Source organism: Mustela erminea, chromosome 7 (assembly GCF_009829155.1).
Source record: "Mustela erminea isolate mMusErm1 chromosome 7, mMusErm1.Pri, whole genome shotgun sequence".
Taxonomy (NCBI): domain Eukaryota; kingdom Metazoa; phylum Chordata; class Mammalia; order Carnivora; family Mustelidae; genus Mustela; species Mustela erminea.
The window spans coordinates 4474163-4499990 of record NC_045620.1 but is presented as its reverse complement, the minus strand read 5'-3'; the positions used below and the strand labels follow the sequence as shown (position 1 = coordinate 4499990).

Below are 25828 nucleotides of genomic sequence, written 5' to 3'. Positions count from 1 at the left end.
TGTGGTACATTTTAAATTCTAAGTAGACAGTGAGAAAAATGTGTATTATAGTTATAAGAGCAACCACTTAAAAATACCAGAAAGTATAGCTAAAAAGCTAGTGAGCAAATTAATATATTAAAGTTGGATACTAAAAAACAGTTGATGCAAAAGAGGAGGAGGAAAGGAAAAATAGTTTTTTGTTTTTTTTTTTTCCTAAATGGCTCAGTCGGTTAAGCAGATATCTGCCTTTGGCTCAGGTCATGATCCCGGGGTCCTGGGATCAAGTCCCGCATGGGGCTCCCTGCTCGGCAGGGAGTCTGCTAATCCCTCTGCCTGCTGCCCCCCGTGTTTGTCTCCCCTTGCTGCTTCTCTCTCTCTCTCTCATTCTTGTTCTATCTCAAATAAATAAAATCTTCTAAAAATATAAAACTAAACTAAATAGATGAAACAAATATAAAATAAACAGTGAAATGGTAAACCTTATAACCAGCACATAGTGGAGCCTGGTTTTTTATCCAGTCTGACAACTTCTGCCTTTTAAAAGCAGAATATTCATTTCCTTTACATTTAATGTACCTCCTCATATAAGAGGATTACCTTCACTATTAAAACATAGCCTAAAAATAAGGGAATGGGAAAGGATATCCTATGCAGATCATAAGCAAATGGAAATTACTGCAGTTACATCAGTATCAACAAATCAGTATCAGTAAGGTAGACTTGAAGACAAGCGTGATTATCAGGAATAAAGAAAGCATGATAACACAGGCGTGTTTGATAGTCTGTACTGATAGAAATATCTTATGTATTGGTAGGATGGTGTTTACATGGATATACATACACATTAGTCATTTTATCAAAACTTAAGATCTTTTATCTAACTTGATAAGCATGATAACACAGGCGTGTTTGATAGTCTGTACTGATAGAAATATTTTATGTATTGGTAGGATGGTGTTTACATGGATGTACATACACATTAGTCATTTTATCAAAACTTAAGATCTTTTATCTAACTTAACCGACTGAGCCACCCAGGCGCCCCAAGATCTTTTATCTAACTTAAGATCTTTGCATTTCTTTACATGAATTTTACCCTGAAAATTTAAATGCTAAAGAAAACCAAAAACCCAGCAACCTTGTAAAGGATGTTGTCAGTGTAATAACATCAAAAATGAAAACCAAAAATTATATATCTGATAAGGGCTTAATACCCAAAATAAACAAAGAACTTATATAACTCCGCACCCAAAAAGCAACAACAAGAAATAATCTGATTTTTAAATAGGCAGAGGAACTGAAGAGACATTTTTCCAAAAAGGACATATAGATGGTTAACAGATATACGGAAAGATGCTGAACATCACCAGTCACTAGGAAAACACAAATCAAAACCACGAGGAAATATCACCTCCCACCTGTCAGAATGGCAAGTATCAAAAAGACAAAGAGGGGCGCATGGGTGGCTCATTCGGTTAGGCGTCCGACTCTCAATCCCAGCTCAGGGTTTGACCCTCAGGGTCATGAGTTCAAGACCCACACTGGGCTCCACGCTGGGTGTGGAGCCTACTTTTAAAAAAAAGAAAAAAGACAAGAAACAGCAAGTGTTGGCGAGGATGCAGAGAAAAAGGAACCCTCTTGCACAGTTGGTGGGAATGTGAAATGGTGCAGCCACTGTGGAAAACAGCATGGAAGTTCCTCAAGAAATGAAAAATAGAACTACTGTATGATCCAGTGATTAATTCCGCTGCTGGGTATTTACCCAGAGAAAATGGGAAACACTAATTCAGCATTATTTACAATAGCCAAGAATATGGAAGCTGCCCACGTGTCCATCAAACGATGAATGGATAAAGAGGTATGCTGTGTGTGTGTACAAAATGGAGTATTTCTCAGCCATTTAAAAAAAAAAAAATGAGATCTTGCTATCCACAGCAACATAGATGGAGCTAGAAGATATAATGCTGAGTGACAGAAGTCAGAGAAAGAAATACTGTATGATTTCACTCATATCTGCAATCAAGAAAAGGGGGGGGGCAGAAACAGACCCATAGCTACAGAGAACAAAGTAGTGGTTGCCGGGAGGAAGGGGGTGGGGAGGTGGGCAAGAATGGGTAAAAGAGAGTGGGAGGTGCCGGCTCCCAGGTGCAGAGTGAACAAGTCACGAGGGTGGCAGGTGCAGCTCGAGGAATGGAGTCCGTGATGGTGATGAATGGGGGCGGATTGGTAGCTCTATAGATCCCCATAGGGACCACAGCGTAGCACGTAGACCTGTCCAGTCACCATGTGGTACACTCGAAGCTAACATAAATCGTGTGTCCGCTCTACGTAAAATGAATGGACGGAGTGAAGGAAGGAAGTGAAAGGGAAGCTGATAGCATCACCGTTGTGCTCTCTGCCTGCTCCCGCTAACCCTCCCGTGAAAGTCAGTCCAGGGTCTTCTCCATCTAATAATGTTTCCTATGCTGCAGTGCTTTTTTGCTTACAGTCCTTAGTTTTGTTATTCTCTCTCCAACATAATAAATTTTATTGGAAGTTATCTGGCTTTCATCCCAGTGGCAGTTTTCTCACAGAGAGTAGGAAAACTTCGCACGGGTGGACACCTGGTCTGGCATGATAGTTTCACGTCACCTCATACTTAAACAGCTCTTACTTACTCACCAGCTCCTGCTACCTACAGTGCACCAGGCATCAGGCTCCAGAGCTAAAATGGTCTATGCTAAGCAGACGTGCTCTCTTCCCTCCTGGAGTTTACAGTCATAATTTCACTCTTTTTCAAAACTCAAATTAACTTAAAAGTTGAGAAGCCAAAGGTTAAGCTCATTGGATAAGAAGTTGCAGAATCTATCACTCTGTGTGCAACTTGCATGGTGCCCCAGATGCCTCCCTCTGACCACAGTTCCTGCCTGTATTCGGGGGTCAGCCTCCGGAACAGAGAAGCAGGATGAGAGTGCAGGGCTATCTCATCAGCCACAGGGGTCGGGTTTCAAAGTCGGGGTCTAAGACAAAGATCTGGTATAGGTAAACTGCTTCTCTGCAAGCTGGCATTGCAGCCACCGAGCAGGACGCCCAGGATCAGCACTGAGCGGGTCAAGAGCCGCACATTTCCACTTTCCATCTTGCGCTCGTCAGGAGGTGTGGCCTGTTGACCGAGCCCTGCGGTTATCCCTGTGCTTCCCTTCCAGTCCCTTCCCTCCCTGTCATCAGGTAGGGGTGGGGGGCGGTTTGTAGGAAGGGGCCACATGCAGAGTGAAATTCATGTAAATGAAATGAGAGCTGTACCCACATTGGGGAATTGCCACGTGTGCGGATATCAAACAAGCGAGTTACAAACTCATCCAAGTCGTGAATGTAAATGTGTCCTCATTTCGGTAGTACAATCAGCATTTAGATTACAGGCTTATCTTTACGGCACCCAAATGCAGCCACTTCTCTGGAGAACTATTTACAGCATTATTTTTATCTCCTTGATAGTTTGGGAAGCCAAAGTTTAAAGGACTATTGAACAAATGAATTCGGGAATTATAACACTGAGTTCAATTAAAAAGCCTTTTTAGCTGAAACAGTTGTTTATAGCCCCATATTTAATTCCTATAAAACTGTATTGTAAACCATCTTCTGAGAGACAGCGTTACGGGAAGAGTTTCTTGCCCTTGGTAATTGCCGCTGCGTTGTGCCGTAGGCGCCGTGTCATCTGCTCGGGCTTAAGAGAAAGATTACCTTTCACGCAGGGCCGCTGGGCTTAAAAGTCTAGTGAGAAACATCTTTAACCCGCTTTCCCAATTTTGTTGTTTCTTTTCCCCCTTCTCTGCAGTTTCGTGCCTTAGCACCAATGTACTATCGGGGCTCGGCTGCGGCCATCATTGTTTACGACATCACAAAAGAAGTAAGCCTTTCTGTTTGCCTTAGACTGTTTTGAAAGCTCCCTCTAGGCTGCTTCGGCCTCCGGTTGCTATTCCTGTTCTGTGTTCCAGGAGACATTCTCAACACTGAAGAACTGGGTGAAGGAGCTTCGGCAGCACGGCCCGCCCAATATCGTCGTTGCTATTGCTGGGAATAAGTGTGATCTTATCGATGTCAGGTGCGTTACCAGACCGGGAGATGACAGTGCTGACAATGTGTTCCCTTTCTTCCTGAGCAATGTCCAGTATGAGAATCTTGCTTTTACTTTATCTCTAACATTGAAAAATTCCTTTTTGTTTAGTTGGAGTCCTAAAGTTTCAAACAAAAATTAAGAGTTCAGACACTTGGGGCTGATTAGATGGGAGGGGCACAGGTATGTGGTTTATGTGAACTGTGGTTACATCATACTTGACATTATAAGAGATGAGTGTAGCCCCCCAGTTCCCAGGACATCAGGGGCTTGAGTGGGGAAAACATACATTCTTTAAGGGAAACACATTCACTGGCCATTTCTCTGGGCCACTTCCATGATTCCCAAAGCAATGACTTGACTTCGGTGGGGAAAGAAAGCCTTGCCGTCCTGCAGTCGTTCCATCACACGGATGCGTTGCTAGTAGTGCTGAGTTCGGGTTTGTGCTGAGTAACCACAGAAGTGGTGTGGTTCTCAGGGCTTGGTCACTAGCTGTTCATGACATCCTTTGTCATCACGAGTTCGGTTAATTACTGGGTAGGTGGGGATAACGTAAAGCTCTTGATGGGTAGAATTTCTGATTTGCGGTTGTTGCTTTCCAGAGAAGTCATGGAGAGAGATGCTAAGGACTATGCCGACTCCATCCATGCGATTTTTGTGGAGACCAGCGCAAAAAATGCGATAAACATAAATGAACTCTTTATAGAAATTAGTGAGTATCTCTGTGCCCTCTGGGTTTTCTCTTTGCCAAGCGCCTGCATGCAGAATTACAGAGCTGGGAGAACTCCCGCGGCACATCGAGCGGTCTGGTCTCTGCCATGTGTCCGCGGAATGCGTGGGAGACGTGGGAGAAGGGAGGAGCGGCGGTTGGGTCTCAGATTATGTCGTAATTGCTGGGGAGCTGCTGCCTGGACTGCAGCCCTGAAGAGTGTTGTTACCGAGCAAACAGCGCGCGGGGCCTCGAGGTCCTGGAAGCTGCCCACCTCTCCCTCGGTGTCTCTTTAAATGTGTCGCAGTCAGTCATCAAAAATGAACAAGACAGTAAAGGGAAATGAAATGCAAATGTGACTTCACTGTAAGGAATCCCTCAAAAATGGGGGCGCCTGGGTGGCTCAGTGGTTAAGCCGCTGCCTTCGGCTCGGGTCGTGATCCCAAGGTCCTGGGATCAGGCCCCGCATCGGGCTCTCTGCTCAGCAGGGAGCCTGCTTCCTCCTCTCTCTCTCTGCCTGCCTCTCTGCCTACTTACAATTTCTGTCTGTCAAATAAATAAATAAAATCTTTAAAAAAAAAAATGAACACCAGGCAAGGAGAAGGTAGGGCCTCCCTCCCCCTTCCCTTTCCAGAAGTGGTACCATGATGCCGCTAGTTGCAAGGAGGCTGCCGCATCCCTTTGGGATTGTATCTGTGTTCAGATTATATCTGTGTTTATTCATTTCATTCAAATTCATCAAAATATTTATTGAGAACGGTTCCAGGCTCCAGGGAGACCGTGGTGAACTAGACAGGCGCAGCCCCATCTCCCGAAGCTTATGTTCTGCTGCAGGAGCCAGGCAGTGAGCACGGAAGCCAGTAAGATCCCTTCGAATGATGCACAGCGACACAAAAAACATAATATGGGATGAAGTGAAGGAGTGTCTGTAGGTGGTCAGGGAAGGCCTCTCGGAGCAGGCAGCGTGGGAGCTGAGATCGGATAGAGCAGGCTCTGCAGAGATCTGGAGTTCATGCTGACCTGACGTAGCAGACTTCCAGGTGGAGAACGGGAGGAAGCCAACAGGGCATGGTGAACTTCCTGGGTGAGGTCAGAGGTGACCGAGGATGGAAGCTCACTTGGCCATCATGTAGAGGAGGGAGTGCAAAATCCAGCACCTCCCAGGGCCAGGCCGGGACAGGCCACCAGCACTGGGACATGGGAGCAGCAGAAGGCCCTGGTGATCCCAAAAGCTGGCACAGGTGGGTCCTGCTGCAGCAGGTGGGGTCACTGTGGAATGGAGGCTCCTAGTTGTCTAATTAATAACTGAGGTTACTTTTATCTCTTTGGATGATTTTAATTTGTTCAGAAATCTGGATTTTATGTAACATCCCACTACTTAGACTTGGCCATTCAGATATTTTCAAAGCCCTTTGCAGGCCCACCAAGCCCCTCTGGCACCATAAGGGGCCACTGCCTGCTGGCCCACAGCTTCTCGTCCGGGCCCTTCCCTTCAGCATTTGAAGTCATGATGTCTTTTGTCTTCCTCGACTGTAAAGAACAGCCACCCAGGTGCAGTCTTGAAAGGCAGCATGAGGCCGAACCGGAATTTTTCAGTTCGAGCTAAAATATCTTAAGCGCATGGTGTTGTGAGTGTGCCAAACTTACTGCTGCTTCCTAAGTGACCTTTACTCCAGCAGTATTAGAAACAGGAAGGTGGCGAGTTATGCCAACAATGAAAATTCTTATATAAAAACTAGCGTGTACATACTCATTTTAACTGCGAAAAATAAAAAAAATATATGTTCACAAAGATTAGAAAAATTTAGAGAGAAGTAAATTGAGTTTATTGTTTACGGGGGGTTGTAAAATTGCATTAGCACAGTCCCTGCCATGCTAACTTTTTATTGAAGTGTAATATACGTGCAGAAGGGTGCTTAGAACGATAAAACACAAGGAATTTCCACAGAGCCCACTCCTGCAGTTGGCGCTTAGATCCAGACCCAGACGTACCTCAGAAGCCTCCCAGTGCCGTTCCAGTTCCTCCCTGTCCCCTGCCCCCAAGGGAAGCACGGTCCTGATGGCTAGCTCTTCAGATTTGTTTTGCCTGTTTTTATACTTTATGGTTTTGGGGGTTTTTTTAAACATACTGTCTGTCCTCTGCTGTCTGGCTTCTTTAGCTCTACAGTACATGTATTAGCTCTGTCCATATCGCCACATGACTCATCCTCATTACCGTGGTGTGTGCGTGAGAAGTGGGCCAGAATCTCCACTGTAGGTATCCGTCCTGTTCATAGCTCCGTGCGTAGCTGCTTGTAGTCCAGAGCTGTGGCGCCCAGTACCTCTGAGCGCTCACGTCAGACCCGGTGTGCATGCTCTGCGGTCACATGTTTGTCTGGTCTATTTATACCCCAAAGAAGAGTCACTGAGTCACTGGGTGCACAGGTGTTCAGTAGGAGGTCTTCAAAGTGGTTTCATCAGGGGCACCTGGGGGGCTCAGTTCTTAAGCATCTGCCTTTGGCTCAGGTCATAATCCCAGGGTCCTGGGATCAAGACCCCACATCGGTCTCCCTGCTCAGCAGGAAGCCTGATTTTCCCTCTCCCACTCCCCCTGCTTGTGTTCCCTCTCTCGCTGTCTCTCTTTCTGTCAAATAAACCAATACATAAAATCTTACCCACAAAAACAAAGTGGGTACACCAGCAGACACTCACACACCAATGGCAGATGGAACCCCAGTCACTCCGTGTCTGCTGTGTGATCGTAAACTGCATTTATGATCAACGGTTAATAAAGTTGAGCCTCTTTCTGGGTATTTATTTATTTTTATGTGAAAATACGTACATATCCTCTTTTGTGAACTTTTGCCTATTTTCCTTTTAGGCTGCCTGCCTTTTTCTTAATTGTGTGTATAGTTTCTTTTGGATACAAGTCCATCGTTGATTGTGTGTGTTGGAATGATCCGCTGTGCAACTCGGGCTGCATTTGTGAGTCAGCTATCTCTCAGAGCTGCAGCTCTTAGTCTCGATGTGATCCGATTTATCCTCCTTTCCCTTCACAATTGGCACTTTCGGGCTCTCGGTTAAGAGGTCACGGTCTGTTCTGCAGGTCATCGAGGTGTCCTCTGCTTTCTTCCAAGATTACTGCAGCAGTGGCACTGTGATACCAGCTGGATTTCCATGATCTGTTTATTAGAAATATGTAACAAGAAGCTTCAGGAAAGCTTTTGTGTTTGTTTTTTTTTTTAAAGAATTTTTATTTTTACTTGAAGCAGAGAGAGCATAAGTAGATGGAGTAGCAGGTAGAGGGAGAGGGAGAAACAAGCTCCCTGCTGACCAAGGAGCCCAATGTGGGGCTCAATCCAGGATCCTGGGATCATGACCTGAGCCGAAGGCAGACACTTCACTGACTGAGCCACACAGGCTCCTTCAGTAAAGCTTCTAAATAAATTCGCAGTTTATTCACGGTATCTACAGGTATTTGAAAAGTAACTGTAGGACATTCTGGGGGATCATGTGTAGACACATGCTGTGTACTACCCTCCTGGATTTACAGGCTGCCCCAACATGTTAGAGGCCCCAGGCTTGGTGGCCAAGGACCTAAGAACTGGCAGATTCCATCTCAGCCTTGGTAGTGCCACAGGACACATGTGTCCATTCATTCCTTGCTTTCAAAATACCTTAGTGCCTGGTACTGTGCTAGACAGCTACCAGAAACAGAGGACCTTTTCCCTCGAAGAGCTTGGGGTCTAACTCTAATTCTTAGGGTCTAGCTCTGTAGGCAAATAAGTAACGTGCTTCTGGCCTCTGGCCAAATTTAGTGTGGGAGGTATTGGAGAGATCTGGGAAGTGAGAGGGCATCTGGAAGGCCTTTGTGCTTGGACACAACCCTTGCTTTATGGGCTGGGTAGGTGGATGGTGATTTGAGGTTTCTCCTGAAATTGACATTATGCTTCACGGAGCAGTAAAGTGAAACCTGTTCATTCTCATGCATTGTTGGTAGGAGAATAAAGTGGCACAGCCTCTTCAGAGAGCAGTTTGGCAGCATCTGTCAAACTCTAAATTGCATGTCCTTCTTGCATTTGTGCTAGAACACACTGGGAATATGGTGTATGTGCCAGATACACACCCAGGAGTAGAAGAGCGTGATCCAGTTCTTCCACTCCTGTTTATCTTACGCATCGGCTCCCAGAGATACTTTTTGCATTGTCGTTAATACCAGCACGGTGTTGGAAGCCGACTGAACATCCGTCAACGTGAATGGTTCAGTAAATGACAGGACATCCGCGTGGCACAGCAGCATAGGGCTTTAGGAATAGCGCTGCAGTGGGAGAAGCCCCAGAGTGTGTTCAGTGGAAGCAGCAAGGTGGACGGCCGTGCACGTGTGTGCGCCTCTAGGGGCTTAGGGAGGGGCCGACTACAGGTGTGTGTGTGTCCTGTACGCGTCTGTGCACGCCTGTCTCTGGATGGTGGCTCTGCCCTAAGGCCAGGGGACAAGCATGTTCCAGTGGAATTTTGTTGACAAAAGTGCATGTACTCCCTACTCAGAATGTCTTCTTGATAGTAATTTCTTTTTTTTTTTTAAGATTTTATTTATTTATTTGACAGAGAGAAATCACAAGTAGGCACAGCAGCAGGCAGAGAGAGAGGGGGAAGCAGGCTCCCTGCCGAGCAGAGAGCCCGATGCAGGGCTCGATTCCTGGACCCTGGGATCATGACCTGAGCCAAAGGCAGAGGCTTGAACCCACTGAGCCACCCAGGCATCCCTGTAATTTCTTTTTATTTAAAAAATTTTTACTGCATGCAATGTGATATCCTAGTTCAGACCCTTGACCAGAAGGGGGACATTAGTAGAAGAACTGACCTTGCCTGAGCAAAGTCGGGACCTTAGTGATGTGCCAGGGCAGAGTTCCTCGTGTCCACAGACGTCCCATGCAAGCACAAGATGCCGACATGCCACATCGCAACTCTCTGGTTATCTTCGCAACTTTTCTACAGATTGAAAATTCGTTCAGCTCTTTATTTTCGTGCAACCTTTCAAAGCGCATCTGCCCAGTTGTCGCATCAGAGAGTGAACAGATTTGGAAAGTTAAAGCTCTTTCCCACCCTCCTCCCCTCTCCGTCCAGGTCGAAGAATTCCTTCTGCCGACGCCAACCCGCCATCTGGCGGCAAGGGCTTCAAGCTCCGGAGACAGCCGTCCGAGCCCCAGCGGAGCTGCTGCTGACCGGGCCTCAGCCTCCCAGACTTGCTGATGAAGTAGGTGGTCCCGAAAGTTAACAAGAGGCCTGGGTTCCCTGCCGGCAGGTTCTGCCTCTCCGGTTTGGGTCTTCTTCATGCAAACAGGACTCGGAGAAATTGGCCAGTTCCGCTTCCTCTCTGGAGGCCATGGCACTAATGTTTCAGTGTGCAGACCTCTGGCCTGTCGCGAGTCTGGTGTGCACCGGGACCACATCATGGGCTTTTGACCTTGCTGAAGAGGAACGTGTAATTGTATGGACGGTAGGGTTAAATTGTTGAGTAGTTTTGTAATCAAGATTTTATGTAACATTTGTAAAGGGAAAATTAGCACTTTCGTGGTTCTTGAGGAAAAAAAGACCTTGCAGAGATGGTAATTTCCTTGGTTTCCCGTTACCACTGTTAGAGGGAATCGTATCATTTAAAATGTGGTTGGTGATTGTAAGTGGAGGGCTGGCAATCATTATTGGGAGCTGAACTGGATTATTTATAGGACTGAAGGAAACGACTCTGTCCCCACCATCTCTAAAGCACTTGTCATTGAATACTTTAGCCCCTGATACATAGAGTAAATTAACAATGGTAACAGCGGAGGCATAGCTCACCAGAGGTTTGCATTCCGACCTCGTCCTGTATGTGTCAAAAAAACACATTACTGGCCCCTTTTTAAATAAGCTCTCGTGATGAAGGTGGTGGTGGTGGCAAAGCTGCCTGGGAGAAATCGGGCTGCATACGTTTGAGCTGACTAGCAGTGGTTTAAAAAAGAGGAAGAAGAGAGAGAGTAAAGAAAGTGGTGTAAATGCTGTCAATTTTTTATTTAACCCAGATATTTTGGTGGAGAAAACAGTTATCTGTTGCTTAGCATATGTAAAGTTGTAGTCTATATTTATGAGACCATGGCTTAAAAATTATAAATTATGTAAATACATGAATAAATTCTATGTTTCACCCAACACTCCATTTAATCTCGCAGCCAGTGTCTTGGTATGCCCACCCACCTCCCAGCCTGTCCGCGGGGGGCTCTGCTGCACGTTTCTGTCGGGCGAGAGCACAGAGCACTTGGCTTACAGTCTTTAAAGAGGTCTCTGCCTCGCCTTGCACACGCTCCCGCATCCCATCTGGAAATCATAATAAAGACATATGCCACTTTGACAAGCCTGACTAGCCCTTCCTAGCCTGGGGGTAAAAGATGACGCTCCAAGTTCAAGTCATTTCACCTGGTCTTGGCAGTAAGTTTCTTGTAGCATTTACAGCGACCCCGGACGAGTGTTTCCACGAGCTCTCCTTGTTACCGATTCAGCTTATCTCTCCGTTTCCTTTATTCCCCTGCCTCTGTTAGTGGTTAACACTCTTTCCCTCAGGGAGCCTAATGAGGTTTTTAATATAATCTAAAAATAAAGCGCTGAAGTGAAGTTGGTGACAATTTGCTCCTGGTCTAATTTGGCGCCCTTCCAACCGGAGTGTTGTAAGGGAAGGAAATTTACAAGATTGAATAGGAAATGAAACAGCTTGAATTTCCAACTCAATTGTGTTTTCAGAGCTCTCGCAGACTGAAGAGTTGGAACTTTGAAAAACAATGGTTATTTCCCTATGCCCCCCACTTGAGATGGGTAGATTTTAATGGGAAAATTATAACTCAGATTAAGTAAAAAGCGATTCCCTTTTCCCTGGTGTATATCTTGAGCATTTGAAATTATTTATTCTCTTACTGAATTCGTATGGAAGGAATGTAGTTAGGGAAAATTCTAGCATCTTGTTGAAAATACAGGCAGACTCTGTGCCCTCCGCGTCTTGCTCCCCTTCCCACCATGACATGAGCAAGCGGTGAGAGAAAACACGCGGTTCTAAGGGTGGGCTCTCGACACCTGAAGGGGCTGCATCTCCTTTCCCATACATGCAGATGGGTCAGGGCATCTGGCCTCGGCCCTGGTGTGTCTCTCACATTCCCATTGCTGGGCCTCCATCTCCACGACAACAAACAAAATAAAAACAAAGGGAGCTTGGCTCATCACCGAGCAGGCGGTGCGCGGGTGGCCCTTTCTGTCTTACTTCACCGAAAGACGACGCACATCTGTGACCTTCGCAGTTTTCCCGCCAAACCTGTCAGCCACTGTCGGTGATTCCCTGTGATCTGGGCACCCGGGGAAGGCCATGCGCTTCTGTGCCACGTCTTACTGGGGAGGCGTCAGCCTGCCTCTCACTGTGTCCCCACGGTCCCTGCATTCAGCCGAGAACGGGGCTGGCTCTTCAGGCCCTCCTTGGCTACTCTTTCTTCACGGCTTCTCACGCTCCGCCCCATTTGTAGAGAGGACTTCTGTTGGGTTCTGGCCACGCATTGTAGTCCCAGAACGAGTGACAGGTGGGTGGCTCGTGCACCGGTGCTGCCTTCCTGCCTTCTGGGGCCTCTTCTCGTGTGCCCTGGTTCTCATCAGCTGTCTCAGGAATCCACGAGACCCTCTGCTCACGCAGCACTTCTCCCTACTGGCAGCAGCAGCCCGTGGTCTCGGATCCGTGTAACCTGTACCCCATGAAAACAGGGAAACGTTTCCATTTGTTCGGTCCGCTTGTGTGACGCAGAGCTGGAGGTTAAAGGCAGAACCAGTGTTTTATTTTGAACATGCTTTGGATTAATAACCTGACCAAGCAGTGGTCTAATACACATTTCATCCGTTCTCAAGTTACTCCTTATGGGAAAAAGCTAGATTTCAGAGGAATTGGGACATAGCCCATCTAAAAAATCTTCTTTTTGGTTCCCTTCTGACAAAGGGCCATTTTGAAAAAACTTTGAGGACTGAAAAGAGAAAAATCATTAATTAGCTGCGAGTGTGTATTGATTCCTCTCAGAGAAATTGAAGTGAGCTCTTAGCAGGTGCCCAGTCCTAGGAACCATCCGTCTCCAGAACTCTCCCTTCACACAAGTGTTTCTCCGATTCTGTGATAACTAATTAACCATCATTTGGTGATTAAAAGAACATAAAGTAAGAGTATGATTAAGTGTCCTTCATTTTAAACTCTCTTTAAGAAGTGATTAGGGAGAAGTACCTATCGCAAGCCCTTCTGGTTCCAAATGAAACCTCCATCACCTGCTTTTCAGCCACAGGCAGGCTAAGTGCTTCGCAGAGCGGTTGAAAGGGTTGGTTCCTTTAAAATAACACACTTGCTATCCCCTATTTGTGATTTTGGTTGAAGCGGATGCCTCCAGTATCCGAAGGTCAGAGCCTTTTGTATTTGAGGCCTGACCTCCTCCCTGGAGTGGGCTGTTGCCCTTCTCAAGGCAATCATTTTTCATTTTTTTTTTTAAGTATATAAAAGAGGAAGGAAGGCCACCTTTAAGTCTTGTATTTTTTGTTTTGTTTTATTTTCTCTCAAGAAGGAAAACAGGTCTAAGAGACCTTCTAAATTAAACTCTGGGAGCTAGAGTCATGAAAATGTCCTTTGGAATATGGCTCCATGGCTTTCCTGGAGATGTCAAACCAGAGTCTCTGCACCTCCTCGGCCGTGTGTCACAACGGACAGGTTCGACTCCGATCACGGTGCACTGATTGGCATGTCGGCCCTGGGGCTTAAAAAGGCGTTTGTTCACCGTTAGATGCGTCCTTTCTATCCTGTGGGTGACTTGCAAAAGAGGTTATATAAATGGATACAAGCATTTTTTTTCTACTCGTTTTTTCAGAACACACTGAGAACATGAGTCATGGTCCCATGGTTGTATAAGATGGAGGTGCAAAGTGTATTACATATGACAGCCAAGCCCCTGCACATTCAGATGTCTTTGCAGGAACCTGTCTGTAAAAGTAATGAGGGGCTCCTTTAGCCCCTCACATCTGACACTTACTAGGTGCCAGCGTCAGAACGCCGGGGCATTGAGGGGAAGACGACAGCCCCCACGCTCAAGCTGGCGCTCTTCTCCAAACTCCGCAGTCTGTTCATGTTCTTCCGGACCCTGTAATGAAAGCTGAAGACCACGATAAGCTAGATGGTGTGAACCCGTGGAAAAATCTTCCTTGTTTAAATTTGTTGTAAAGGAACTGGCAGCCTGACTTTGGTTTACTGTTTGACTTGCAGAGAGAGTCTGCCTCGTGGCGGTTAAAGTATTTTAAAAAAGGGAGAAGTGGAATGTACTTTTAAGGATCAAGCTATCACTATCTACCTGCCTTCAGTTAGCTTGGTGCATGAAAAGTTCAACGATTCAAGGTGATGTTTAGGAGACTTACCTTAACTCTACAGCACGGTCATAAAAAAAAAAAAAAAACAGTCCAAGTAACAGATGTGTCCAGGAGATAAACCTTATATGCATAGTTTTAGAAAAGGGAGGTCCAGTGGATTTCTAGCCTACGCGTGGAAGAAACGACCTCTGCCAATTTCTCTTGACAGCAGAGTTACTTGTCTTGACTTCCAGTAATAGAAATCCAGGCAATTTGATTATCTGATTTGCAAGAAACATTAATGGAATTCTGGGGCATTTGTCCTGTTCTATGTGCAAATGAAAATCTAAAAAATATTAGAAGGGTATTACATTTTTCAGGAGCCTCCACTTTTTCAATCTAAGAATGATAAGAGAGACCTGGCGTGATGAAGTTTCATTAGACATAACGAAGAAAGTGAATAAATAAAACCAAGAATCCCCATATTTCTTGGTTTGTCCTTCAGGATGCTCTGAATATATAGCAAAATGATTTACTTTCCAAATCTAGAAGGACTTCCAGTAGCATAGATCAACTTTAATTTGATGGTCTGCACCATCAGAAATAACTAATATCTGTGTTCTCGCCTTTTAGAGTATAATCAATTATAGATGCTAGAATATTTTTGGCTTCAAAACAAAAGGATTCAGAAGTTTAATAAAAATAAAAATTTTAAGCCTTCCATCTTCTCCTCTTAACCACATTGAACATTTTAGATAGTAAGCCAAGGACGTGTCATCCGTAGATACTGGAATTAAAACCATGGAGTCTTAACAAATTTAAGGGAAAAACTATTTAATTTATTACAAGCTCATTTTCAAATCTGTGTGGTGCCCAATACCTCATCAAAGCGCTTCGTAAATGAAGCAGACCAAATTCTGGATAGCTTTTCATGAACAGGAATTCAAGTGCCCAGAATTCAGCTAATAAATGGGAAACCCTAAGACAGTAATGATTTTTTGAAAAACCCTTCTTTAATTGGTATTTTTAAACTGCAGTTTCTTTTTTTTTTTTTTAAAGATTTTATTTACTTATTTGACAGACAGAGATCACAAGTAGGCAGAGAGGCAGGCAGAGAGAGAGAGAGAGAAAGAGGGAAGCAGGCTTCCTGCGGAGCAGAGAGCCCGATGCGGGGCTCGATCCCAGGACCCTGAGATCATGACCCGAGCCGAAGGCAGCAGCCCAAACCACTGAGCCACCCAGGCGCCCCTAAACTGCAGTTTCTTAATGTTCTTCTAAATCACGCAGCAGAAACAAAACATGCTGGTTTTGATGCCACTTCTAGATTCAGGAACGTTTCACCATTTCTGGAAGCAGGTTGTTAAATGCAGTACTGGGAAAGAGATCATCTTCGGTACAGCATATCGCACGGAAGGCCAATAGTCTTTACGCAGAACTGAAATTGCCCAGGAAACTCCCAAGACATCTTAAGTCAGGGTGTAGAGAATGGAGCATGACTGCACCTTGGGGCCTCGTTCTCACATCATTTTTCCTTTACCAATTTTTTCATCAAATTTGTGCTTGAGTAGTGAGTTGTACCCACCCTGGAAAATGTTGAAAGCAAGGCTGAAGTTTGTGTACCTCTGCTGACTTGTGAGGTTATTACAGAGTTTATGGAACTTTTTCTTAATAGGGGTCATGCACGTGATGTCAGGGAGACTGGTCGGTTCAGTGCGGGTGGAGGGAATTATCGGCAGCTGGCTCGTCAGAGCAACTGATTGGTGGCTCTATTTTTAAACCATTTGTTGTCTTGTGTAGACAGAGCTGTATTGGCCTGGAAAAGATTTTTCTTTTTTTACTCTCATCCAGCTCAGTCTTTGCATCATTTCACCTTCTGAGTCATTCACATCATTGTCAAACATGCCTCTGACCTTCTTAAGAATTGATGTTTTGCCTTCTCTGTGATCGAAGCAGACTCCTTGCCTTATTTCTCTCATTTTGCGGCAGGCTCTCCCTTAAAGACGCACGGCACTATCCACCTCCTCAGTGCATGTGACATGCCTTTCCGGTCTCCTTCTGTGGTGGCGGCAGTGGGCTCCGGTCCCCCAGGACCGGCCAGTGCCGAGCGCCATGGGCAGACGCAAAGGCTGGTTTTGGGTGAGGAGCCCCCGTCTTTCCAGAGAAGGAGCGGGCTGCACTGGCCGCCCGTGGCAACAGGACTGAGTGACAAAATGGGCTTTCGAGTCGGTGATGAGGTGCTCTAAGTGTCAGAACACTGCTTAGTCTGTAACAGAGCACCTGGTAAAAGGACATAAAGATACAAACCTGAAGTCTTAAAGAGAAACAGCTGCGGAGATGAGCCTAGACCTTTAAAAATAAGTAAATGCAAGCAAAGCTGTCTTACCAGCAACTCTCACTTCTAAGAATGTCATGCCTTTTCAGACCCGATACAAGGAGTAAGATACTTGTGCCTTTTTATAATAGCATCTGTTATGGGGAAGGGGGCCCGTTAAGTTGCTTACCATTTAGGCTGCTCTATAGCACTGTAGACAGCCCAACTGACGGCCGTTGTTTCGCTGCATGGGACGCGTCCCCGGACCCCCTGCGAAGGTTGCTGTCGTGGGGCTGGCCAGGTGCGTGCGCATGTCAAGGACTTTCCTTTTGCAGTCTTTACCTTGGGCTGGACCTAAGTCTACATGTAAACTGTACGATGTCTACTGTCTGTAGATGCTGACAAAAGAAAACTAGATCTTTTGATTTTTGTTACCAGACTTTTCTTTTTATACTTCGGCCGGTAGTGGGTCATTTGCAGACGGTGGGAGATTTGGCATACTTTTAAACTCGTTTTAGCTTGAATATTCTCTGATGAACTTCTTTGGAGCATTCATGTGCTGAATCACTACAAAATTTGTTGTATTGTAAGAAGGGTGTAAACATTTTGTTAATAAAATGCTATGTTTACAAATACATGTATTTGCCTTTCAAGCAGTTTGGTTTCTCTTTGTGGTAGGGTTTGTCCTGTGCTTTTCTCAACCAAATACTCTGAAGTAACTGTAAAACTACTTCTGAAAACGGAAATGCCCAAACGTCGATAGCCATGGTGTCTGGTGAGCAGCGAGGTGTTTGTGTCTCTGCTCTGGCCTCACGGCTTCCTGCATCTCCATCTCCGAGTCCTTCCTTAGTTAAGGTGCAGCAGGGGCTGGACGCAGGCCCGTGGAGCCTGCAGTGAGCACCTGCTAAGTGAGGGACTGCATCCCGCCCTCTCCCATCATCGGTGGGGTCTCGTCCAAGGTGCTGGCATTTCCACTCCAGCGCTGACTCGAACCCTGGCCTCCCCCAGCGCCGCCCATCACCTGCAGAAGCACAACTCCCCATGCTCACTGGCTCTTCGACACCTGCCTTACAGAGTAGCACCTGGTCTGTATGCGGTGACGTCTCGAGAGAGCTGCCGTATTCGGGTGCCGGAGAGGGCAGAGAGGACTAGAGGCGGGCAGACCCGGGTTGGAGTCCCAGCTAGCCCCGTTCTAGGCTGTGTGGCTCTAGAGAAAGCTCTTGACCTCTCTGAGTTCCATTCCCTTCCTCTACAAAACAGGGAGGTAACACTTGGGAAAAACACCGATGCACCCGGCATTCAGCACAACATTCACAGACAGGAAGCACTCGTGTCTGATTTCTTTTTTTTTTTTTTTTTTTTCAAGAGAGAGAGTAAGCGGTGGGTTCGGGTTAGAGAATCCCAAGCAGATTCCACACTCACCATGGAGCCCGATGCAGGGCTCAATCTCAACCGTGAGATCATGACTAAGCCAAAATCAAGAGTTGATTGTTTAACTGATGGAGCCACCCAGGCGCCCCTCACCTGTAATTGCTTTCACAGGCCATCTCCCTGACCATCTTTATCTGATAAGGTTTTTAAAACTATTTGTCATTAACGTGGTGTTTTTTGCTTTTTTTTTTTTTGTCCTAAGGTATAACATTTATGGAGAATGCCATAAATAACGGTGTATACCTCAATAAATTTTCAAAAAGGAGACACCCTTATAGCCACTCCTCAGGTGGCAAAAAGACATCATCCATGGCCCAGAGGCCCACCTGGCGCCTCCTTCCAGTCCTATCCTGTTTTCTAACATCACAGCTCAGTTTCGCCCGGGTCTGAACCTCACATTCACACCCTGTGGTTGAGTCTGGCTTCTTGCATTCAGCATGGCGTACAGGACTCACATGCGTTCCCAGCCGTACAGGATTCTGCCGTGTGGAGAGGGTACCGTTGATTTATCCATCCTGCCCTTGTAGGCACTGGATTTTTGCTGTTACGACCATACTGTACTGCCACAGACCTGCTCACATGTCTCTGGTGCCCTGTGCAGGTTTCAACTAGACATACACGTGGGGAACGATTGGGTCATGAGAGAGAAATGTATTTGTGGCTCTGTTTATTTTTCCTTTAGTGGATATGGTTTTCTAAAGTAGCACACCACTGACCGTGTGAGAAAATTCCAGGTGCCCAGCATCTCCGCCATCCTGGCAGGTGGGTAGCAGGGTCTGGCAGCGGCATTTGTATTTCCCTCTTCGCTATATGCTTTGTAGGGCTTTTTAAATTGTTACTAAAAGGGCTTTTTAAATTGTTACTCAAAGGGAGTATACTTTTTAACACCTACCATCCAGTACGCGAGACGACGCGTGCCCCCACAGTAGGAGCTGCACGTGAGGGGCAATGGAGGAGGAGGATGCCGCGCGTGGAGATCCACACGTCCACGGTCCGCTCTCAGCTCCTCCGCCTGGCTCGGCGATGCGACAGAGCAGGAAAGGCCCTATCTAAAGTTGAAAGGTGAACCAAAAACTGGGGAAAATGATCACTATATATACAAAAGAACGGATTACTGTCTTTAGTCTATTAACAGTGCCCACAAAGCCAAAAGAACAACCCTCAAAAACATCACCCCCCACCACACAAACACACACACACACGTCCCATACAAGAATTACTAAGTCAACAAGAATAGCACTGCAGCCTTGTTTAGAACTTCTGGAGAAAGAACATAAAAGAAGCAAACTTTCACATACAAATTAGTGGAGAGTTGCCCAATATATAATTGAATGGGAAAAAAAAGATAACATGAGTATGTGTGTGGAATCTGACTGTTTACATAAAACTTATGCACATGCATGTGCCTTTGCAATGTGTGCATGCTTCTAAAATCTCGAAAAATATCTAAAATAAAAAAAATAACAGGGGTGCCTGGGTGGCTCAGTGGCTAAAGCCTCTGCCTTTGGCTCAGGTCATGATCCCAGGGTCCTGGAATCGAGCCTCACATCAGGCTCTCTGCTCGGCAGGGAGCCTGCCTCCTCCTCCTCTCTCTGCCTGCCTCTCTGCCTACTTGTGATCTGTCAAATAAATAAAAATCTTAAAAAAAAAAAAAAAAGATTTTAAATAAATAACAGCTCCAAGCTGTTAGCAGTCATTATCTCCGAGGAGAAAGGCTCGTATGACAAATGCTACCTTTCAGTCGCTTTCTGGTTTATATATACTTTCATGCTTTTTTACATTATTTTACTGTGCATATGAATGGGTTTTTTCTTATTAAAAACGAACGGGAACCGGGCTGGCTCAGTCGGTAGAGCGTGCTGCTCTTGATCTCAGGGTCGTGAGTTCAAGCCCAGTGTTGGGTGGAGAGTATATTTATAACGACAACACCAAAATTGAAAATAAACAAAAATTCAGGAATTCCCGCACCCTAATCCCTTCTCAGATCCTTAATGGGAACTGGCTGAATAGATAGACAGAAGTAACATCCGTCTTAGTTCTCCTTTTTAGAACACACCTTCCCTTCGAACCCTCGTACACTGTTGGTGGGAATGCAGACTGGTACAGCATCTCAGGGACACAGTATGGAGGGTCCCCAGAAAGTTAAAAGTAGAGCTGCCCTACGGTCCGTCGGATGCACTACTCCGTGTTTACCCAAAATACAAACATACTAATTTGAAAGGATACATGCACCCGATGTTCCTTGCAGCATTACCCACAACAGCAAGATGATGGGAACAGCCCATCATCAGTTGGGCTCCAACAGTTGATGAATAGATACGGAAGACGTGGTATAAATACACAGAGGAACATGACTCAGCCATGAAAAGAATGAAATGTTGCCATTTGTAACAACACGGATGGAGCTAGAGAGTATAAGGCCTGGTGAAATAAGAGACAAACACACCATAGGATTCCACGCCTCTGTGGAACTGAAGCAAATGAGCAAAGGGGAAAAAAAGGAAAACCAAGAAACAGACTTTTTTTTAACTTTTTTATTTTATTTTTATCATTTATTTGACAGATCACAAGGAGGCAGAGAGGTAGGCGGGAAGCAGGTTCCCTGCTGAGCAGGGAGCCCGATGCGGGGTCCGATCCCAGGACCCTGAGATCACGACCTGAGCCGAAGGCAGAGGCTTAACCCACTGAGCCACCCAGGCGCCCCGAAACAGACTCTTAACTATAGAGAACACACTGACGGTTCCCAGAGGGGATGGGGGAAATGAGGTGGGGATGAAGGCAAGCACTTGTGATGAGCCTGGGTGAGCGATGGAAGGGCTGAGTCTCTAGACACCTGATACTAAGGCCGTGGGCTAACCAACTGGGATTTAAATAAGAACTTCAAAACACACACACACACACACACACACCCCTCCCCTTCAGTGTGGTCAGTAAAAAACTTAGAGCCACATTCGGAGCAAGTATGTAGAACTTCACACATTTTTTTATTTTGATATGTGATATAAATCTTTTCAAGCTGCCCTAAATCCTCTTAGAGGGGATATAAATAAACATACGTTAAGAAGAAGAATATTAGTCTATAGCTTGTCAAATAGTACTGTTGGGAAAGCCAATCTCATTCGTAGATGCCAAGAAAAAGAGAATGACTCTATGCCAAACAGGAAGAAACCAATTAGCACGCCCCCGAAACAAACAGGGATGTTTCAAATGCATACACAAAACAAATTTGCTTTATTTTTCCACAAGCAACTGGCCTCCTGCCTTAGAGCATAGAAGAACCAAATCCTGGATGGGGGTTTCTAAGCAACCTTAATGTTTATTGCAGACTTTTTTTTTTCCATTAAAAGTTAAAAACTAGGTTGCTTCTAAGGTGGTGAATTATAGATTAAAACACAAAGCTTTTTGATATTTTCAGTTGTTTGACATATTAATACTAGGCACAAACATGATTCTCTACTGAAAACATCAGTGTTGGTTGGGAAGTCAGGCATCTCAGCTTTCTAGAATTTACCCTTCCAGAGGAGTCAGATGATCGCGTCCCTTTATAACCCCTGCAAGGGGCCACTGCTGGAGCGTACAAGAGAGAGGAAAGGAAAACAGATTTGAGAGCTAAAACCTCCTCAGAATGAATCACCTTGTTAATCACGATTTTAACCTGACCTCTGGCCACTTCAATTTTTTGTCTTCAGTGCATTCTTTCAGCAACTTCCGGGAAACAAAGTAAGCCTGCAAAGATCACCTTTTTAAAGTTGACATAATCACAAATACCACTGTGAAAGGAGTAGGAAACAGGACAAGAGGACCAGAATTCTCATTAGTACTCAGCGGCGAATGTTACCTTCAGGCCTCTGTTAAAATAAAATAGATTGAAAACATAATGAGACTATTATGTCTCCGTTCCATTAGAGACAGGGCATTTTTAAGAAGAAAATTGTAGGGCTGTGAACATAAATGGGAGGTTAATGTGCAGTCCGGGGGCACTAGAAGCCACGCAGTGGTATACCATCATCAACGTTCCCATTTCAATCCGTGGCTCTGGCGACAGGGTCAAGTGTCTTCTTTGCATATAAATGAGAACACATCATAGTTTGAGCAGATACTACAGCAGGGACCTGAGGTTCTTTATCAGCGGAGTCAGACCTGCGGTCTGACTCGGTCAGTTATTACCGTCTGGCCCTCCAAATCATAAAATATCCCACCAAGCCTGTTTTGCTTGAATTCATTTCTCTACTTCCTATTTCCAACGTGATAGCCTTATGTTAAAGAAGTAGGATCCCGGGCGCCTGGGTGGCTCAGTGGGTTGAGCTGCTGCCTTCGGCTCGGGTCGTGATCCCGGAGTCCTGGGATCGAGTCCCGCATCGGGCTCTCTGCTCAGCAGGGAGCCTGCTTCCCCCCTCTCTCTCTCTGCCTGCCTCTCTGCCTGCTTGTGATTTCTCTCTCTGTCAAATAAATAAATAAATAAAATCTTAAAAAAAAAAAAAAAAAGAAGTAGGATCCCTGTGGGCTTTCTTGCCCTGCTCTTAAATTACTTCTCCCAAAACAAATCTTCTGAATGTAATGAGAGATGGGAACATGGGTGGCCAAGTGGCAGCTTTAATAAACGGCCTGTTAACAGCCTTGCGGGTGCTGAAGTTTTGAAGCCTCTTAGCGTCCGTATAAGGAGATGATCATTGAGTAGATCAGATTACTGCCCCCCCCCCCACCCAACACAGCCACCTTGAAGAAGAAGAATCTCGCCAGCCTGGAAAAGCTCTTTGGCCTGAGCTAGATTAAAATGATGTACAGATTTACACGATCCAGAGAGCTTGATAGAGCATTTCAAGAGGTAGGATAAAATGGCATTTACTTGGAAAATGGACTCTGTGATGAATGACTCAGGGCTCCCGTTTCAAAGAGGGCTCCAAGGCCAGCCAGAAGACACTGAGTATTTTGCTGACTCAGGCCCTGTGCTGAAGCTTTGGCTGCCTCCTCTGGGAGTCGGAGTGTGATTTTATTTGCAAAACAGTACCGATGCATCTTCACGGGAAGACTGCAAATAGCTAACAATGGCAAACAGTCAAGCCGCATAAGCCAGTATTACTGATCGCACCAATAACGGACGTACAAATTGCATGACTAGTCCTAGCATCCGACTGTCTGTTACCAAACCACAGACATTCAGTGCCTGCTTTTTTTTTTTTTTTTTTAACCACAAATTCATCAGGGACTTCTTTATTGTTTCTCTAATACATCCTAAAACACAGAAAAATGTGTCTTTACTTTTCATAATGCTGGAGTTAAACACACACACACAAACACACACACACACACACACATGCCCATGCGTACATACACGAACGCAAAGTGAAGAAAATACAAGTGACTTCAATTGCAAAGTAAAAGGAAAGAAAGACACAAGATGGCTTGTGGCCCCAGCTGCAAGAGAACAGCGCCGATCCCAGAGGGCGAGTAGGGGGAAGGCGAGGCTGGGGGCCTGGAGCAAAGACAAGGGAGAGGGCCCTGGCAGCTGATGAGTGGACATCTGGAAATAGCGTCATGGGCACCACCGCTGACACTTGTCACCCCCTCCCCAGGGAGCCGCCTCCAGAGGCTGACCCAGCATCATTTACTATCCAGATGAAATGTTAAGACTCTGGCCACGGGAAAGCCCTACATCTCAGCTCGGAGGGATAAATCAATGGGAACTCGGGCCGGCTATCACACACTGTGCATTATCACAGCCCAAATCCCTGAGGACCCCAGTAGAGAATTCATGGGCTGAGAGGGTTCTTTGGCGACACCTTTCCCATAGGGGTCCTAACAGGAGGTCTTTACTACGCGGTCCCTTTTCTAATGGCTAAAGTTAAGAATTGGTTACCGTTGTCTAGTAACACTGAAAGATTCGGAGAGAGGGGACAGCGTCCCACAAATCAGTGATGAAGAACCAGTTTGGGGGAGTGTTTTAAGAAATCTCCATGCCCAACGTGGTGCTGAAACTCACCCTGAAATCGAGAGTCTTGTGCTCCACCCACTGAGCCAGGCAGGGACCCCAACAATGAGTTCATAATGCCTTGTTTCAGGGATGTGAGGCGGGGGGTGCGGGCGACACAGGGATTTTCATATGTGATGAGCTCATTTCCTCCCCAAGTACCAAGAGACACAAACCTGCCCAGCCATGTCCTCTGTCCCCAGGAACACAGCCGCTCACGAGCTCACACACCCTGCAAGCCCCACAGGTGTCCCACAGGAGACCCGGGGAGTTCTTTGAAATGCGCCCCGTGTTAATAGCGAGTATCTTATAAAGGGCTGACCATGTGCTAGCCACATGGCGTTAAGAACCTCACCTGTATTTGCTCGCGGAACCCCCCACCAAACCTAGGAGGCAGAAACTGTCCTTATTCCTTGCCTTACACAAGGGGGGCAGACACAGGTGGCCAGAAGGAGAACCCAGGTCCTGGCGCCCGGGCTGGCGCACTCTCCTGCCCAGCGCAGTCTTGCAGCACATCCCACCAGGCTGCTTGTGACCACCATGGCTCGAGACAAGAAACGAGACCCATCCGTGAGCTTTCCTTTTTTTTTTTTTTTTTAAGGTTTTTTTCTAAATTTATTTACTTGCCCCAGAGAGAGAGCACAAGTAAGCAGGGCGACAGACAGAGGGAGACGGAGAAACAGACTCCCCCCTGACCAGGGAGCCCGATGCGGGGCTTGATCCCAGGACCCTGGGATCATGACCTGAGCCGAAGGCAGAGGCTTTAATCCACTGAGCCACCCAGGCACCCCGTCCATGATCTTTCTGAGCCCCAACAGGAGCAAGACCATTGTCTAAACCTAAGTGAGTCAAACGGCCCCTCTCGCAGCGATGGTTCTGGCTGCGGCTGTGCCGGAAGAGCTGTCGGCCATCTCCGGTCGGCCAGGCCCAGCACCCACCTGATTGTAGGAATAGCTGTCCTGGCTGCACCCAAACCCAGGGCCAAGCCCCACTTCCTCCAACCACCCAGTTAGCTCCTGAGCTACAGGACCGACCGCTCATCTCCCCTCTCCTTCAATGGCAGGTGTGTCCATGGGGGCTTTGGCTGGAGGACATTGCCAACAGCTTAGTAGCTTCTGTTAAACCACAGAGCTGCTGGGGCTGGTTGGGAGGAGGCACCAGGGCTCTGGGCACCAAGGAGCAGCAGGTCTTTCCCAGAGGGAAATGACGGGCCTTTGCAAAGATCTGGATTCCGTGGGATCCCATGCACTGCTTGACACATGCCTGGTTTTGTCTTTCCTTCACACGGAAATGCAAAGTTGTAACTGTCGCTTGAGAATCCATACCCCTAAGCATCCCTGGGAGAGGAGCACAGGAGAGTGGAGCCAGACTCGGAACACCTCCACCTCCTCCCTCTCTCCTCCCACCTCCATCTTCTCGCTCTCTCTCCCCCCTCCTCTGCCTCTTCCTCCTCCTCCTCCCTTCCCTCCCTCCCTCTCCATTCCTCTCCCCCCCACCCCATCCCTCTTTCTCTCCCCCCCCTTTTCCTCTCTCCTCTTCCCGCCTCCTCCCACCCCCTCCCCACTCTACCCCTCTCTCTCCATCCCCCCCTTCCTCTGCTCCCTCCATTTTGCTCTCTGTGTCTCTCCCTCCCTCCTTCTCCCTCTCCCCCTCCCCCTCCATCCCCCCTTCCCTCTGTTCCTCAGCCCCGAGCCCCCTGCCCCAGAATGGCTGTTGCACTTCTGTGCCGGGGGTAAGGCATTCAGGGGATCCTTCCTTCTCCGACACTGCCAGCCAGGCTGTCATACAATTGCCGTTCTGGGAGGGCCCTGGGGGTGGCCCGTGGATCCGCAGGACGCGGCGGGGAGGGGCGCTTGGCCCTGCAGTCACAGAACAAAGCTGCATTCTTACTCAGATCAATGAAAGCAGCAACATTTTCTAAGGCCTTCCTGTTGCCTATAGGTAGGTGGAGAAAGATAAATGTCTATACCTATATCT

The 25828-nt window shown here is 46.6% G+C and overlaps 1 protein-coding gene across 1 annotated transcript in view; it reads left to right on the top strand.

Annotated features, from left to right (window-relative positions):
* RAB22A (RAB22A, member RAS oncogene family) overlaps positions 1-14256 on the top strand; it is a 54011-nt gene extending 39755 nt beyond the window's left edge. The window contains exons 4-7 of the mRNA XM_032350225.1: positions 3797-3868; positions 3957-4063; positions 4678-4787; positions 9888-14256. Coding sequence (XP_032206116.1) covers positions 3797-3868; positions 3957-4063; positions 4678-4787; positions 9888-9985 — 387 coding nt within the window. The 3' untranslated portion in view covers positions 9986-14256. The remainder of the gene's footprint in view (positions 1-3796; positions 3869-3956; positions 4064-4677; positions 4788-9887) is intronic.
* Positions 14257-25828: the final 11572 nt, after the last annotated feature.